The sequence below is a fragment of the Helobdella robusta genome, assembly GCF_000326865.2.
Source record: "Helobdella robusta unplaced genomic scaffold HELROscaffold_52, whole genome shotgun sequence".
In the NCBI taxonomy this organism is placed as follows: Eukaryota; Metazoa; Annelida; class Clitellata; order Rhynchobdellida; family Glossiphoniidae; genus Helobdella; species Helobdella robusta.
In genome coordinates this window covers 444,057-462,286 of record NW_008705269.1, presented here as the reverse complement: position 1 = coordinate 462,286, position 18,230 = coordinate 444,057, and the positions used below count along the sequence as shown (strand labels likewise).

The 18,230-nt window shown below is 35.6% G+C and overlaps 2 protein-coding genes across 2 annotated transcripts; both read left to right on the top strand.

Annotated features, from left to right (window-relative positions):
* Positions 1-705: 705 nt before the first annotated feature.
* Positions 706-11,891, top strand: HELRODRAFT_150089 (hypothetical protein; the record flags this gene model as incomplete). Its single annotated transcript, XM_009027957.1, has 2 exons — positions 706-900; positions 11,562-11,891. Coding segments are annotated over 2 exons (525 nt in total), but the record flags the coding sequence as incomplete, so codon positions are not given.
* A 5,654-nt stretch (positions 11,892-17,545) lies between these two features.
* Positions 17,546-17,949, top strand: HELRODRAFT_179107 (hypothetical protein; the record flags this gene model as incomplete). The annotated part of the gene is made up of 2 exons (XM_009027956.1): positions 17,546-17,646; positions 17,745-17,949. The coding sequence occupies 2 exons, from the start codon at positions 17,546-17,548 to the stop codon at positions 17,947-17,949; spliced, it is 306 nt and encodes a 101-aa protein (XP_009026204.1).
* Between the last annotated feature and the right edge of the window lie 281 nt (positions 17,950-18,230).

Here is an 18,230-nt window from a genome sequence, read left to right as displayed (position 1 = left end):
GTTGACCGTGATCTCCTTTCCTTGCCATCTTTCCAGTAGTTGTTAGATTTTCCATTCTTTCCTTCCGCATGATGTGTGGAAGGAAAGAATATCTAATAATATTGACTTATTATTGCAATTAATTTATTTTATCTTATTTTATTCGGTTTAATATTAGAATCTTTAATTCTTAAATATCAGGTATTATGAAGTTATTAAAAAACATCATTATTTTATGTAATTTCAATTTCACAGTTCAAATTGTATGTATATTGCATAAAATTAGTTTTTAATTATTTGTTTTTTAATCTTTCATTAATATTCATTTATGTTCAATTCTGTTCATTTTGAAATTTTATTATATTGGTTTATTTTCTAAAATAATTACTATTTTTAATTTTTATGTATTATTATTTCTAGTCCTGATTATGACATTAAACTGACCCTCACTGCCTTGTGAGTGATGTTGGATCATCAAAGGCTAGGCCCACCGCTTATAACTGTGGTTGCGTAAGGAAGGGCGTCCTGCGTAAAAATTAGTAAAAAAAAATACTTATGATGGCTCTCACTATCCGGCAGAAGAGGGTGCAAAGAATCCTCGGAGACCCAGTCCATGGGGTTTCGGTGCAAGGCCCTGTGGATGGTCTGGTTACTGGCACCCCACTCTATAGTGTTGCGGTGCAAGGCACTATGGATGGAAGGATTACTTGTAGACCAAGGGGTTGGAGGTTTGGTACCTGGAATGTAGGCACGTTGACAGGAAGGAGTTTGGAAGTGGTGAAGAAGTTGCAGAGGAGAGTGGTTGACGTGGCTGCATTACAGGAGATCAGATGGAAGGGAGAGGGTACAAGGTTTGTGGGGGATAAAGGTGGAAGATATAAGTTGTGGTGGAAGGAGGATGATGGTACGGGTGGAGTTGGTGTGATGGTAAGAGAAGAGTTGGTGTAGAAGGTGTTGGAAGTGAGGCGGAAAAGCAATGGTGTAATTGTGGTGGTGATGGTGTTTGGAAAGGTAATAGTGAGGGAAATATCCGGATATGCTTCGCAACAAATTAGGAAGGAAGAGGAGAAGGATAGGTTTTATGATGATGTTTTTGACGAGATTGGGCAAGCGGGGTTGGATGAGTTTGTGGTGTTGTTGGGTGATTTGAATGGTTATGTGGAGGCGGATGCAGACGGATATGAAGGTGTACATGGGGATATGGTATACGGAATGAGGAAGGGCGTAGAGTGTTGGAGTTGGCGGATGCACATAGCATGGTGGTGGGGAATACCTGGTTTATAAGAGAACCAGCACGATTAATTACATATAGGTCAGAGGAGCATAGGTCAATGATAGATTATATATTGATAAGGGCGAATCATAGAAAGTATGTAAGGAATGTGAAGCGATACCTGGTATGTTGCAGCATAGTATGGTTGTGATGGATGTGGTATCAAAAGAAATAGGGAGGAGGAAAAAGGATAAGTTTGTGGCATGGAAGTTACAGGATGTAGAGGTGAGGAAGGCATTTGAATTGAAGGTGGCTGAAAGTTGGGAGAGTAGTAAGGATGGAGATGTTTGGGAGAAATATAGGGACTGCGTGTTGACTACGGCAGATAAAGTATGTGGATGGACGTGAGGAAAGTGTAGGCATGGTGAGACGTGGTGGTGGGATGAAAATATAAGAAAGGTTTTAGAGGTCAAGAAGGAGAGGTTTAGGGTGTGGAGAAGGGACATGACGAAGAAAGCGGATATTGAGTACAGGAAGGCTAAGAAAGTTGCAAAACGGGCAGTGGCAACTGCAATGACGAAAGCATCAGATAGGTCAACGAGGGAAATGGAATTTGATGTGAGTTCGAGGAAAATGTTCTAAGTAGCAAAGCAGTCAATGAGGGATAGGAAAGATGTTATAGGGAATGGATATGTTTGGGATGGATCTGGCAAGTTGTGCATAGATGAAAAAAAAGCTCAGGTGTGGAAAGCCCATATGGAAAGGTTGATGAATGAAGAAAATGAGACGGAGATGTGGAATCCGCAGTCACACACGGACCCATAGAAAAGGTGACGATGGAGGAAGTAGAGAGGGCAGTTAGAGAAATGAAACTAGGTAAGACGACAGGGGTTTTGTTTTTAGTGTTAAGGTAGGGGTGCATCAAGGATCAGTGTTATCACCGTTTTTGTTTGTTTGTTGTGTGGGGAAACATAATGGAGAAGTTGTTATTTGAGATTTTGTATGCAGATGATTTAGTTTTGATGGCTGATAGCATGGAAAAATTGCAGTTAAAATTTGACAGATGGAAAAGTGTTATCGAAAAGAAAGGGTTAAAGGTTAATATTACTAAGACGAAGGTAATGGTAAGTGGGAAAGGTGGGGAGCGAGTGATAAGTAAAATAGACCCCTGTGGGGTATGTGATAGGAGAGTGTGGGATGGATGAATTTTAGGGAACTTGTTGGGGTATTGTGTAAAAAGAAATGGTCAGTGAAGATGAAAGGGAGGGTATATAAACTTGGGTGTTGAGGAGAGAGGAGAAAAGTGTACTGCATAGGGCTGAAAGAGCTATGGTGAGGATGATGTGTGGGGTTAAAGTGAAGGATAAGAGGAGTAGTACAGAGCTGATGTCGATGATAGGACTGAATGAGGACATTGTGACATTGGTAAGGAGATTGAGATTGCGGTGGCATGGACATGTGTTGAGAGGGGATGAAAGGGTCGGGATTAGGCGAGCGTTGGAGTTCGAGGTTGAAGGAGTGATAGGAAGGGTTCGTCCGCGATTGGGATGGAGAGAGGAGGTGGAGAAGGACATAGTGAAAGCAGGGTTGCGTGATACTGAGGCGAGTGACAGATGTAAATGACGTCGAAGGGTATTTCGGTTTCATCATAGGTAGCCAAACGGCAACCCTTGATCTCGGGGAAAATGTCGTCTAAACGTGTGTTGTTGTTTATTATTTTTGGATTATCTTTAATTTTAATTTTTAAACATTAATTCCAAGTACATTGTCCATATTACTTTAACTTACTTAATTATTTTAGATAATTTTATTTGTTATGAGTTATCTCATAAAGAAGGAAAAATAATTGAAAGCAAGTAATAGCAACCTACTGTCTACAACTTTTGCCAAAAAAACCATCGACAAACACAAACCAAATCAAAAAAACATTATGATAATGACAGGTTGAATAAACGTTTTACTGTGGCAACATGGAACGTTAGAATAATTGTCAAAAAAGGTCAAAAATAATTGGCACTTTATCTAAAGTGTCCAATTTTGTTTGTCCTGCTTGCATCAATGCACAACAACAAATTAAAAAAAGCAATGTTTTTGAAGCCATTAAGGTAGAGAAAGTCACATCGTTTCAATATCTAGGAGATGTTCTGGATTGTACTGGAATAGCTGAAGCTGCCGTTCGAGCACACATACGTGCAGCCTGGAATAAATGGCATCTCCTTGCCTCTATATTGATGCGGCGTAACATCCCACTACGTACTACCACTACGATCAAGACTTTATAAATCTGTAATACGTCCGGTGTTATATGGTGCAGAAACATGGCCAATGACAACCAAACTGGAACAACAACTTCACCGAACCGATATGAAAATGCTCCGATGGATGAAACAAATTAGTCTGAAGGACCACATCAAATCTACCGAGATCCTGCTTCGTGCTGGTTTAGATGATATAAAGGACGAATGCCGGCAACACCGTTTGCGGTGGTTTGGTCATGTCAAACGAAGTAGAAACAGTGCCAAAATTTCTCTTGCAGATGTTGAAGTACCTGGCACACGACCCAAAGGCCTTCCAAAGAAACCCTGGTTGCAAACAATCTGGCAAGACATAAAAGCTCTAAATTTAAATGAAATGGATACAAATGAACGTCTAATTTGGAGCAAAAAATTTATGGCAATGAATCAACGTCCTACCTCGGGGGAATGGGTTTCTGGACGCTAAACGAAGATTGATTGATTTAACATGGAACGTTAGAACGTTGTATCAGACTGTGATATTTGAAAACGTAAAACAGGAAATAAAAAGAGTAAGCGAACCTTGGTGGGAGAAATCAGGTGTCACTACTTTTGAAAAAGGCAAATTTATCTACTCTGGAGGCGATTCACACAAACGAGGAGTAGGTGTACTTTTGAACAAAAAAATGTTTAAACATTTGTAAGGTTTCTGGGCGATGCCAGAGTTTTGTTGGTCATATTACACGCAAAACCTGTCAACCAAGTTTATGCGCCAACGATTGAAAGCAGTGGAGAAGACTTGATACTTTTTACAGTGATGTAGATGATGCTTTAAAAACATGCTTTGTAAATCTCATGAAGTTGTTATTGTGATATGTGGCCTGAATGCAAAATTTGGCTCAGAAAAAATACATGGGATAGGGGAAAGAAATGAAGAGGAGTAGAGTGAAAAGTTAATTGAATGATGTGGCGTAAATGATTAAATCATTACCAACTTTTAGTTTGACAAACACCCAAGGCAAAAATATTCTTTGAAGAGACTCGGAGACAAAATATAAGAAATATGATTGATTATTACATTACTATGAATAGACAATGTCGAAATGCTGTTTTACAATGCAGAAGTTACTCTGAAGCTGATTGTTAGTTGTTTGTAAAATCAAGATAAAGTTGAAGAAAATGAAGAGTGAAGTTGCCCCAAAACGTTTGGATTTTGTCAGTCCGTCACAAAATGATGAGATCAAGGTCAAGTATAACGTTGAAGTACGAAATCGTTTTCAGTTATTGACGGAAGACGTAAAAAATCTAAATGTGAAAAATTTTAAGATGCAGTCACAAAATCAGCAAGGGAAGTTATATCGTTGAAGGAGCAAAGAATTGGTCAAAATGGATAACCGATGACATCGTATCTCTGATAATCAATCAATCTTCGTTTTGCGTCTAGAAACCCGGTTCCCAAAGGTAGGACGTTGTTTTCTTTGCCATCAACTTTTTGCGCCAAATTAGACGATCAGTTGTTGATACAACAATTCATTTAAATTTAGAGCTTTCATGTCTTGCTCGATTGTTTGTGACCAGGACTTCTTTGGACAGCCTTTGGGACGTGTGCCAGGTACATCAACATCTGCAAAAAAAGTTATGGCACTGCTTACACTTCGTTTGACATGACCAAACCACCGCAGACGGTGTTGCCGGCATTCGTCCTTTATATCATCTAAACCAGCACGACGCAGGATCTCGGTAGATTTGATGTGGTCTTTCAGACTAATTCGTTGCATCTATGGGAGCATTTTCATATTGGTTCGGGAAATTGTTGTTCCCGTTTGGTTGTCATTGGCCATGTTTCTGCGCTATATAAGAACACCAGACGTACCACAGATTTATAAAGTCTTGATCGTAGTCACGCCGCATCAATATAGAGGCAAGAAGATGCCATTTATTCCAGGCTGCACGTATGCGTGCCCGAACGGCAGCTTCAGCTGTTCCAGTACAATCCAGAACATTTCCTAGATATTGAAACGATGTGACTTTCTCTACCCTAATGGCTTCTAAAACAGTGCTATTTTGAATTTGTTGTTGTGCATTGATGCAAGCAGGACAAACAAAATTGGACACTTTAGATAAAGTACCAATTATTTTTGAACAACGTTTGTGACACCACTGGTTACACTGCTGACACTTGATTGAATTGTTACCTACACCAGCTTTACAAACTGAACATGGCCATCGTCCAGTAACTGTTAATTGGATGGGTTTACCAGTGTTCATTGCTTTGGTTTTGCTGATGTTGACTTTGAATCCATGATCGGCGAGTCTGGTGTTCCAATCTTCAAACATCTGTGCTGCATTCTGCTCAGACGTGGCTGTTAAAACGATATCATCAGCATATATTAGATTCCAAATGTCACCAGTGCGTATCGGTTTTGTGATTTGTTCCATCACAGTTATAAATAACAGTGGACTGAGAATCGAGCCTTGGTGAATTTTAACGCCGATGTCAAATGCATCTGTGTTTCCAACTGTTGTGCTGACAAGAGTTTTAGTATTCGTATACATTTCCATCACAAGTCGAACAAGATATTCTGGAATGAGTTGTCGACGTAGACTCCACCTGATTGTTTCACGGGGAACTCGATCAAATGCTTTTTCAAGGTCTACAAAAATGTGTGATAGTTGTTGATGCTTTGCGAGGTACTTCTCTTGCGGTTGCCGAAGGATGTGAATTGTATCAATTGATGATTTTCCCGCTAGGAAACCAAATTGATAATTTCCGATTGTGATGCACGACGTTAATCTTCTCTCAATGATTTTTTCGACAATTTTCAGGGAATGTTCTAACAGACGTATACCCCGATATGATGAACAGTTCAATGGATCACCTTTGCCTTTGTATAGCGGGACTGTCATGCTATAGTTCCATTTAGTTGGCATTGAGCAATTTCTCCCGATTTTACGTCAAAGTTGTAGTAACGTTTGGATACCTGCAGTACCAGATGCTTTGATAATGTCATTTGTGAGTCCAGAGGGCCCTGCTGCCTTTTTATTCTTCATAGCTTTCAGAGCTTCTGTAAGCTCCTCTACAGTGATGCCTGGAATCGGACCTTCGATGGGTGGCGCGTCAAAGTTAACATTGATAAAATTTGTTTCGTTTAACAGACGGTTGAAGTATTCTCTCCACTGTAGCTTGATCTCATCTTGTTCAAGAACCATCTCATTTTTGACATTTTTGATACATGAGGCACCAACTATGTCTTTTTTCTTACGCTTTGCTTGTTTTGCTATACGATACAAAGATTTCATTTAATCACTGTTGCTTTTAGTGGGACACTGTCTGCTCTGATCTGTCCAAGCCAGTGCAATTTGACGTCTTGCATAGTTGTTCTTCTCCCGGAAAATTTTATGGTCATCAACAGACTTTGATTTTTGCAGCTTCCTTTTCAGCTATTGCATTTTGTACACTGTTATTCTACCACCAAGTGTCCCGTTCATGTTGACTTTTTTTACCAGTTTTCCCACAAACTGTAGTTGCAGCGTTTATCAAAACGGTTTTGTATGTACAGCAAAGAAATCAGTTTACGTGGCTGATGGTCCACTTTAGTATGTTATGAGATGTTCCAACCTTTTTCTAAAATATGTGTTCAGTAAACAATACTCGTGACTTTCAGCAAACTCAAGGATGCGGTTGCCATCTTCATTTCGTTTTGCATAGCCAAAACCGCCATGTACGTTGTCAAAACCATCTGTTTTCTCTCCAACGTGGCCATTGAGATCGCCTCCAATCAGGATTGTTTCAGATTTTGGTATTGTTGAGATTTAGTATTGTTTCATTGTCATTCGCCTGTATGTGGTGCGTATGCAGAAAAAATAATCATTGTTTGCTTTTCTATGCGAATCTTGATCCACATGAGACGTGAATTAATCCTTTTGATATCCAGTACTTCTTGGGCTAACGGTTCTCTGACAAAAATTCCAACACCATTTTTGGCCGTCTTTTGACCATTCCAGAAAAGTTCATATTTTTCACTGTCTGAGTTGATCTGGCAGACACCATTCGATTTTCATCGGATTTCCTGAGAGCAGCAGATGTCAATTCTTCTATGTTCGAACATTTCTGCGATTTCCATGCTGCAACAATGATCCAACATTGAACGTTCCATGTCTAAGTACCAAAGAGGGGCAATTCTGAGTTTTTCTGCAACATCCCTCCGCTATTGCATGCTTCCCAGGGATTCTTGGCACCCCTTTACCACTTAAGGCCTGCTGGGGACTAGGGGCTGTTGTTTTTTTTTGTGATGGCATAAAAGTAATTTGGGGAAAAGTTTTTACATCTGGAAACCCACCCTGACGACAACCACCAGTTATAAGCGCTCAAAAGCACGCAAGGCAGCTCAAAAGCACGTAAGGCAGCGTAGATGCAGTTTTATGTCATGCCCAGTACCAAATAATATGGTCCTGGGCATAACTGGTTCTGATTGTATATGTACCCTTAAAAGAAAAAAAACCATCATTCCACAAATTCATCTATCTATAACATTTATAAGAAAATAATTTACGATATCGTCATCGTGTCCAGTGGCAACCATCCACGCTTACTAACTTAGTTTCAAGTTCTAGTTTAGAGAAAATGTTACTAGTAATGTTACCTTCTGTTAAACGTGGAAATCCTGGAATTGAGTTTTTTCTTGCTGTTATTATTACTATTATTCAAGGTAATCTACAATATTCTTGAGTTCTCCTTCTTGTCCTTCTGCTTTCTCTTCTAATTCTTTATAATAAAAATGCTTTCAATTTCCATCTGTCTCCTGGCGTCAGATGAGGAAGGTCTCAACATCCGACTTTTTTTTCTAAAAATTTTTATTCGATGCCTTCAACTTCTCCAGTTCTTTGGATTTTAATTCGGGCTTTTTTTCAAGCGTGACTAGTTTATTATCTTTGCTTTTAGTTACGTCATTTTTGACTAGAACGAGCGCTCTTTCGTTTGAACTTATCGTAGATTCTGCGGTCTGTAGGGTAGATTCTAGAGTTGATATTTTTCCTTGGAGCTCCGAAATGACTTGTTTCTGCTTCCTAGATACCGCCACTTTTGAAAACTCAACATCCCAGCTGTCTCCTTCTCGGATTGCAAAAAATCATTCTCTTCTTCCAGCTTTTCGTTCGACTTGCGAAGCCGTTTGCTCTCCTCGATGTGATAGTTTAAAGTCTTCGTCAACCTCATGTTCATTTATAGAACTGTCTTCAATGTTTTGTCTAGGTCTCTTTTTTTAGCATTTAAACAAATTAGTAATATTTTTATGTATAATTACCTCGCTTTCATACAATATTACCTCACCTATGAACATTTTGCAGGCCCAAAACAAACGAACTGGCGTTATTAATACTAATAATACAAAAGAATACTACTTGGCACTACAGTAAAATTTACATCATAAATTAAGTAATAATAACAGTAATAATAATAATAATAATAAAATGGTAATCAATTATTTTTACTTTTCTTTGGTGAGATTGCCTAATTTATCATGGCCGATATATTTCTCATCGATTTTTTGTAGTTTTGACCTCACTAAGCTCTCTCTTTAGTAAATTGAATATAAACAGCTCGAATATTCAGCTTTTGTTATCAGCTGTTTGCACATGTTTAGAGTAAAATTGATAAAAACCCTGTAAAACTTAGAGTTAACAGTTATCACGCGTTATGGCCAAATTAAAATATAAATAAAAGACAAGCTCATTTATCTCACTAATTTTTTACAAAATTTTTATTTTCTAATGTCAAAATATTTTTTATTATTTTATTTTGAATAAAATTGTACAAAGAAAGATTCAAATTTTGTAAAATTGATACATCTGGCCTATGGCAGGTAATGGTTTACCAAAAATATATATATATAATAAATATATATATATAACCCATTATATATAATACATAAATACTCTCTCTCTGATATATCTCATATTATATATAATTATATAAGATCATATTATATATAATATTATACGCATTATATATAATACATAAATACTCTTTCTCTCTATCTCTGATAAACGAACGAAAGAAAGTGAAAGGCTTCAATCCTGGTAGATACAAAAAGCTGGACAATACAATATGCTTAGATGCAAAAGGTGGTTGAATGAAATCATTGAAAAGATGTAAAACAGATGTAATGCAAATGCAAAGTATAAACACATTCAAGAAATCACAGGATAAAGGGCTTGTACCGTTTCTGGATGAATAAAAGCTAAATCAGATAAAGTAATCTTAGAGAAAGAAAAAATTACTTTTATGATTGACTGAATACATTAACGATCCTTTCGACGATATCCGTGTTAAAAAGACGTAGAAAGACCAAAAATACTTTGATGTAAAGTTCGTGCCGTTCTTTGCAAAATGAAATCAAATAAAGCACTAAACTCAGATGAGAATTGTTGAAGAAATTAAATGCCTTGATGAATTTGGCATTGAAAACGTGACAGAAATTTTGAATGAGATATATAACGACGGCGATATTCCTGGAGATTTATCCAAGTCAATATTTATTGCATTGCTAAAAAACCTAAAGCAACAGAATGTGAACTATATCGAACAATTAGCTTGATGAGTCATCTTATAAAACTTCTTTTGAAAATTTTTATGATGAGAGCACGAAACAAATAAGATCTGAAATTTTGAATGTCCTATGTGGTTTTGTCGAGGATTGTTGCACAAGAAACGCTATCTTTATGATATGAATGATCAGTGAACGAGCGATTGAAATGAACAAAGACATTATTATATGTTTCATTGACTACTCCAAAGCTTTTGATAGCGTGAAACAAGTGGAGTTTATAGAAAGATTGAAAAATATGGATATTGATGGAAAAGACCCTATCTATATTGGGGCCAGAACAGCGATAAAAGTTGGTAACAAAGTGATAAGTTTTGTCGAAACAAATAATGGTGTTAGGCGAGGCTGTGTATTCTTTCCAGACCTGTACAATCTTTATAGTGAGATCATCATGAGAAAGATAGATCTACCTGGATTATCCATTGAATGCTTGAATATAAACAATGTATGATATGTTTAGTATACAGCTCTTATAGTGGAATCAATGGAAACAGGTAAAACAAGTCAACAGCTTCAATTATTTTGGAAGTCTGTTACTACTGTCAATCGCAAACCACAAAGAATATTGTCGCTGCAACCTCATACAGCTCACAGTGTACATATAAGCAGATTTCAATAAATTCACAAACTGATCAAGGATGTCCAAGACACGAGAACAAAAGCCACATACGTTTTTTGACAGTGCTATACGTAGGCCATTCAAAACAATCGACTAAATTAACATCGAGTCTGCAGCCAAAGAATTTGTTTAACAAGCATGTTTTTTATTGGTAGATTTGTTTATTGGTAGATTTGTCTGGTGTATTGTTTTTTTTCCGTTAAGATTGCAGTAGAGGACGGATACAATTGAATAAAACTATAAGTTAAAACTTTTCTTAGAACGGGCTTTTATTATTTTGTATGTTTTTGCATTCACGACACAAACCTTTGTTTTTTAAACAAATTGATAATTTTTTTTCGATTTTTGAAAGTTAATATAAAGCTTAAGTTTTAATTTCAGAATTTGGTCAGAGGATCTCTGAGCTTTGGTGAACATGGTCTGTTAGACGAATCTTATAAAATTCTGATGAATATTTACAACCAATTTTTTAAGGTGATTATTTTTTCCGAAACACCAATAAACTTCAATTGATTTATTTTTTAATTAGAATTATATTCGAGTAAAGTAATTTTTTACAAGACGCTCAGGCAGTGTATATATAATATATATTGTTAATTAGATATTTTCAGATAAGACTATATAAAAACAAATGCAATTATTTTTATTTTCTAGTTAATTTTGTCAGTTTTTTTTATTTTCAATGATTTCAGTTTTTTATTCAAATTAATTATAAATATTTTGTAATTAACATTTATCGTTTAACAATTATAATTATAAATAATTATAAATATTTTGTAATTAATATTTATCGTTTAACAATTTTTTATATAATATTAATATATATAATCATTTATATAATATAATAATTTTTATATAATAATAATATATATAATAATTTTTAATATAAACTATTCTGGAATGGTCAAAAGAGGGTCAAAAATGGTGTTGGAATTTTTGTCAGAGAACCGCTAGCCCAAGAAGTACTGGATATTGAAAGAATTAATTCACGTCTCATGTGGATCAAGCTTCCCCTAGAAAAGCAAATAATGATTATTTTTTCTGCATACGCACCACAGACAGGCGAATCAGAAGAGATGAAAAATGACTTTTGGGCTGCGTTCTCTGACAGCATCTCAACAATACCAAAATCTGAAACAATCCTGATTGGAGGCGCTCTCAATGGCCACGTTGGAGAAAAAACAGATGGTTTTGACAACGTACATGGCGGTTTTGGCTATGAAGAACGGAATGAAGATGTCAACCGCATCCTTAAGTTTGCTGAAAGTTTACAGTTTTGTTTACTGAACACATATTTTAGAAAGAGGTTAGAACATCTCATAACATATAAAAGTGGACCATCAGCCACGAAAATTGATTTTTTTGCTGTCAGGCAAAAACAACGAAGGCTATTCAAAAATGTAAAAGTTATACCTGGCCAATCATGTGTCGCCCAACATAGACTTCTTGAGCCAGTACAGATTGGAGTACATACAAAACCGTTTTGATGAACGCTGCAACTACAGTTTGTGGGAAAATTGGTACAAAACTTCAGCATGAACGGGACACTTGGTGATGGAATGACAATGTACAAAATGCAATAGCTGAAAAGAAAACTGCATACAAGATGGCAAAAATTAAAGTCTGGTGATGACCATAAAATTTTCCGTGAAAAGAACAAATATGCAAGACGTTAAGTCGCACTGGCTCGGACAGATCAGTGCATAGAGTGGCTCACTAAAAGTATCTCTGTATCGTATAGCAAAACAAGCAAAGCGTGCGAAAAAAGACAGTTGGTGCCCTATGTATCAAAAACGACAAAAATGAGATGGTTCTTGAACAAGATGAGATCAACAATATATATATATATATAAATATTGTCCAATTATATATATAAAATTATGGTTAAGACTGTCATAGATACAATCATTAAGAAATATCACTGGCTCCCTTATTCATTTTGCGATGATCCATTGTTTTTGTTTATTATTAGTTTCGTTGTCAGCAGCCAAGTTACTGCGTTCTCTTATATAATTATTACAGGGTTTTTTTAGTTTATGGAAATATGTTTTTTTAATGTTTACGTGTATATGTGTGTTTGTGTGTATGAGAAGTTATTGTATATTTGGTTATTGTTTATAAAGATGTCGTGCCGTATTATGATAATGATAAAGTGCTTCTGCAATTTAAGTTGAAAAGTATTCCTATTGTGATACATTATTTTTGTGCTATCGTTGAATTGCCTAGTAATCGTCTAGTAATTGCAGTTCCGTGAATATTCTGAAATTTGGTGGTGACTACTTTTCATTACTGTTTTTTGTTTCTTATTACTATTATTTTTAAGATTAAGGGAAGAAATTCTATTGTTGGCATAGTTGTAATTTATCATTACAATCGGTTGTTTTGACCTTCTTTATGACTATTTTTCTTCATATTTTTTCATCCGTTTTATATGACGTAGACATAAAGTTTTTATAATTTATTGTTATATTATTAGCTTTAGTGGATTGGTTCATATCATCTTGCTGCTCTCTTTTTATGATTATCAAATCAATGAGTGAATTTTCATAATCTTATTAATTTCTTTCTTCTTCAGTTCTTTTGTCTTATCTTCTAAATCTGTGCAGTGTGTAAAGGTTAACCAATGACGAAATCGTGCTTTTTAAATATGTTTCACAGCAAGCATTCACTATTCGTTTAAACATTCTCCTTTGTTGGTTGGTTTGGTATAAACGGAAGTTTTGAAATTATTGTTTATATTTTGAGCTAGAACAACCCAAAAAGGTAATTTATTTTCGGTTCAATTGTGAATTTTTATTTTGATTTATTGAACTCTTCCAGAAGTTGGTAAATAGTTTCATCATTGTTGTATGTGACGAAGATATCATTTACATATCGACCATATAGCTGAGGTTTGAGTGGCTGGTTTTTGGTGAATAAATTTTCTTTCGGATGTCCCATGCCGAAATTGGCAAACTAAACGCCCATTGGGGAGCCCATTGCAACTCCGTCTTTCTGTTTCCATGGCTTGTTATTTGAGATAAAGGTCAATTAAAAAGGTCAATTACACTCTTCCAAAGTTCAGAGGATTCAACAAAGCGCACAAACATCGTAAATTAATACGTGGTATACAACGCATCACACACGAAGCATGTGATAGGCGGGGATCTTTTTGTCATATTCGAAATCGATTACTGCGAAGCAGCGTCAGGCGACCTTAACCATTAGACCATCACGCCGCCCATATGATATATGATATAGAATGGTCTTTCATCATAAAAATTTTAAGAAGCTTTACAACGTTTGTGTCATAAAGTCTGTACTATCCACACCCCGCGACGCACATGTACATTACGTATGCACGCGCAAGCACTGAATTTTACCAGCACGATGGTCTTTTAGTTTTGAACAAATAATATTTGAACAGCTCGAAGAATAATATTTAGCAGCTCGAAACAGCAATTTTACCGAGAGAGCTAGCTCGGTAATCTTGCTAGCTTGTTGACCTTGCTAAGTCGGTTTTTAATGTCTTTAATTATCACTGTCTGTTTATCAGATGTTTAAATAGTAAAACTTTTGTGTTTCAGGTTGCAAATACAGAAGCTACATGGGGTATTTTAGCCAAAACTGTTTCTGGAAAAAAAACAATTCAGAGTTTTATTGATTACTACAAAAATTTTACTAGTTCTTTCAAGGGTTATTTTATATTTTTAATATTTATAGATTGGAAAGCCATTTTGTGAATTTGCTATGAAAAAATTGTTTGTTACTTGGTTTTTTAAGATATCATATTTTTTAAGATTTCATATTTTAATACAGCTAATAAGAAAATAAATCGAACCGAAATCCTGCGTTGTTCTGGTTTAGATAATATAAAGGACGAATGCCGGCAACACCGTCTGAGGTGGTTTAGTCATGTCAAACGAAGTGGAAACAGTGCCATAACTTCTCTTACAGATGTTGAAGTACCTTGCACACGTTCCAAAGGCCGTCCAAAGAAGTCCTGGTCGCAAACAATCGAGCAAGACATGAAAGCTCTAAATTTAAATGAAATGGATACAACTGATCGCCTAATTTGGCGCAAAAAGTTGATGGCAAAGAAAACACCGTCCTACCTTGGGAGAATTTGGTCTCTGGACGTGGACGCTAAACGAAGATTGATTGATTGATTAATTTAATAAGAAATTAAATATAATTAAAAAGAGTAGTAATAACTAGCATAATAAATCTTATTCTAATGGGATTAATACTGCAAACTTTAACGCTGGTTACTACCAACACCAATGTTATAACTTCAATGATCTCTATTATTCCAACATCAGTGTTGTAGCTTCTAACGATCGTCAAGTTATCGTTATTCCGTAAGTTCAAGATTTTTGATAGATGAACACAACTGCTTCAAACGCAAACTTTGTTGAACGTTTATTTGATTACCAACAGTAATAGAAACACTTATCTAATCCAATTAACTACATAAATAACATTTGCGATTTTGCTTCAAACCTCGCTGGAAATCTCTCTCTATTACAAGTCTTTATATAGCTTCTACAGTAGATTATTACACTAACAAAATTTCAAATATAGCAAAGAAATAGCAATGATAACAAAAAATATAGCGCAATTTGACAATTGCGGCGGTTATAATATTACCCTTACCTTAGCCTGTTAGTCCCTAACATGAGAGCTATGAGCTTTTCCTTCTAATACCCTCTTCAGAAAACGCACAAAACACCATATTCTTTACAAAAGTGGATCTGTATCCACTCAAATCGACTACATGTGAAACAAAGTGACAGAAAGATGATTCACAATGTCAAGGTGGTACCAAGTGAAGCATGCATACCGCATTAGTAGCCGATATACTTTTGAAAGAGGAAGTAAAGCGGCTAAAAGAAACCAGTCAAAAATAAAAACGTGGAAATTGAAATATACAGAACATAAGAAAAAGTTTGAAGAACTTGTCATAGATTTGCTTGGTCTCCAACCCAATAGAGGTTGGCAAAAAGACAAAGTATGTCTCATCAAAGCCGCTGTAACAATATGTGGGAAAACTAGTGAAAGGCGACAAAACGAACGGAGAACGTGGTGGTGGAACACTGATGTCCAAAAAGCTATAGCAGAAAAAGAAAGCTGCTTTCAAGCGGTGGCAACACTCAAAGCTTGCTGTTGATCAGAAGGCATATCGTGACAAGAACTCAGCTGCAAAACTACAGGTATCAATAGCCCGCAATGTCAAGACTAGTTTGCAAAAAGCAAAGGAGAGCAAAGCAAGCAGCTAGATCGAAAAAAAATTGTTGGCGCATCATGCATCAAAGACAACAATGAAAAAAGGTACTTTGAACATGATGACATCAAAAACCAATCGAGATCATATTTCAATGGCCTATTGAATGAGACAAACCCAATCAGTGTGGATTTTAATGCCGATTTAATTGTGGGTCCCATTCTGAATGTCTCTGCAGCTGAACTAACTTTTGCCTTAAAAGTTATTAAAAATGGAAAGACTGCTGACCCAACGGGTATCATGAAGCATCTGGCAATTTTGGTTTCAAAAAGCTACCACAGCTCTGCCGCGAGTTCTGGGGTTGTTGAGCGATGCCAAATGAATGGAGCTCAAGCACAAAACTGCCCTTATATAAAAACAAAGGTAAATAAACTGTTCATCCTATCGAGAAATTCGATTACTTTATTAATTAGTATTGTTATAGTTTTAATATTATTAAAAATATATACAAAAAATTCGAAAAAGAATAATGAAATTCTAATGAAAAATTTTAACAATGAAAAATTTAATTTTTGAACGATAGTTGCCAAGGCAGCAAAAACAGCGTTAAAATTGTGAAGTGCGAAATTAATTCAATTTATTATTATTATTGGTGTCCTGGTTATGAGTGTCCTGGTTATGACATTAAACTAACCCTCACTGCCTTGTGAGTGATGTTGGATCATCAAAGACTAGGCTCACCGCTTATAACTGTGGTTGCGTAAGGAAGGGCGTCCTGCGTAAAAATTAGCCAAATAAATTACTTATGATGACAAAAGTGACAATGGCCCTCAGTATCCGGCAGAATGGCGTCGAGGGGTATTTCGGTTTCATCATAGGTAGCCAAACGGCAACTCCCGATCTCGGGGAAAATGTCTAAACGTGTGTTGTTGTTGTTGTTTTTCTTATTATTGTTATTATTATTGTTATTGTTATTATTATTATTTTATTATTATTGTTATTATTATTTTATACAGTTTTTACAAATTTTATCATTGCGCATTATTTAATTAACATTAACTTATATATATATATATTTTTATCATTGTATGTATTTTATGGTGAAAAATAAAAGATGTTCCCATTATTATTATTATTATTATTATTATTATTATTATTATTATTATTATTATTATTGTTGTTGTTGTTGATTATTATTATTGTTGATTATTGTATCGTGTAAACATGAGAAAGTTGGTCGATTTTAGTCTGCTCACTGTTTTTACCTACTTTAATTTGGTTTTATAAAGTTTAATAATATAAAAGTTAGTTGTGAAGATGCGGAAAATTCTGTCGGTTAAGCTAGTTTTAATAAAATCTAATTTTAAATATTTATTTAGTTTTATTTTGCTTTTAAATATAATTTCAACTGTTAACGCTGGTAAATGTCCACATTGTTTTAAAGAGTTTGTAAATGTAGGAAGACACTCCTGGAGGTGCACTAAAACAACGTTGAATAATAATGACAATTTTAATATACGCAGTTCACCAAAAAGTAATATTGTGATATCTCCTAACATTTTTAATAGTTCTAAAAAAAACGATATTTTAACTAATAATGAAAATAATTTAATTCCATGTTGTTGTGGTAAGAGTTGTGGTAAGAGTTGCAAGGGTAGGAAGGGCTTGAAATTACACCAACGTTCCTGCAAAATGTTTAAAAACCTTAGGAATGCACTAGAAACCCCAGAGGAATCTGACAAAAATTTGGAACTGTCGCCACCACCACAACGCGAACAAGCATCCCTTGAAAGGTTGGACAGCAACATCATGAAAACTCCTCTCATTGGAATAAAACTACCTAGACTCTAAAACATTGGAGGGAAGCAAATACATACTTCCAACTATACAGAACGTCCTTACCAAATGTATCCGACATCAACAATTTCACCACATCATTCCAATCACTGATCTACAATTATTTTGCATCCAACTACGGCACGGTAAAGCCACAAGAATTATCGACAACACAACACCCCAATAAAACAGTCAAAAACATGAAGAAGGACCTAAAACAGTTAAAATTACTTGGCCGCAACGACCACAGTTCGACATGAAAATCAGCACATTAAGCAAACAAATCTTTTAATCAATGAAAAATGCAAAAACTGAGAAACATGTCGACATAACAAAACAACTGAAAGTCAAATTCTGGTCAACATGCAAAAAATTGTTCAATCCATCAAACAGCTTAACTCCGTCATTCAGCATCGACGACTGCAAGAAATACTTTTACAACATACTCCACGATCCATTTCACAATAAGTTTCGCCTTCCGAACTGGGTTCCTACATTGCAACAACCAACAATTCCATGCAACATCGACCCCCCAACATAC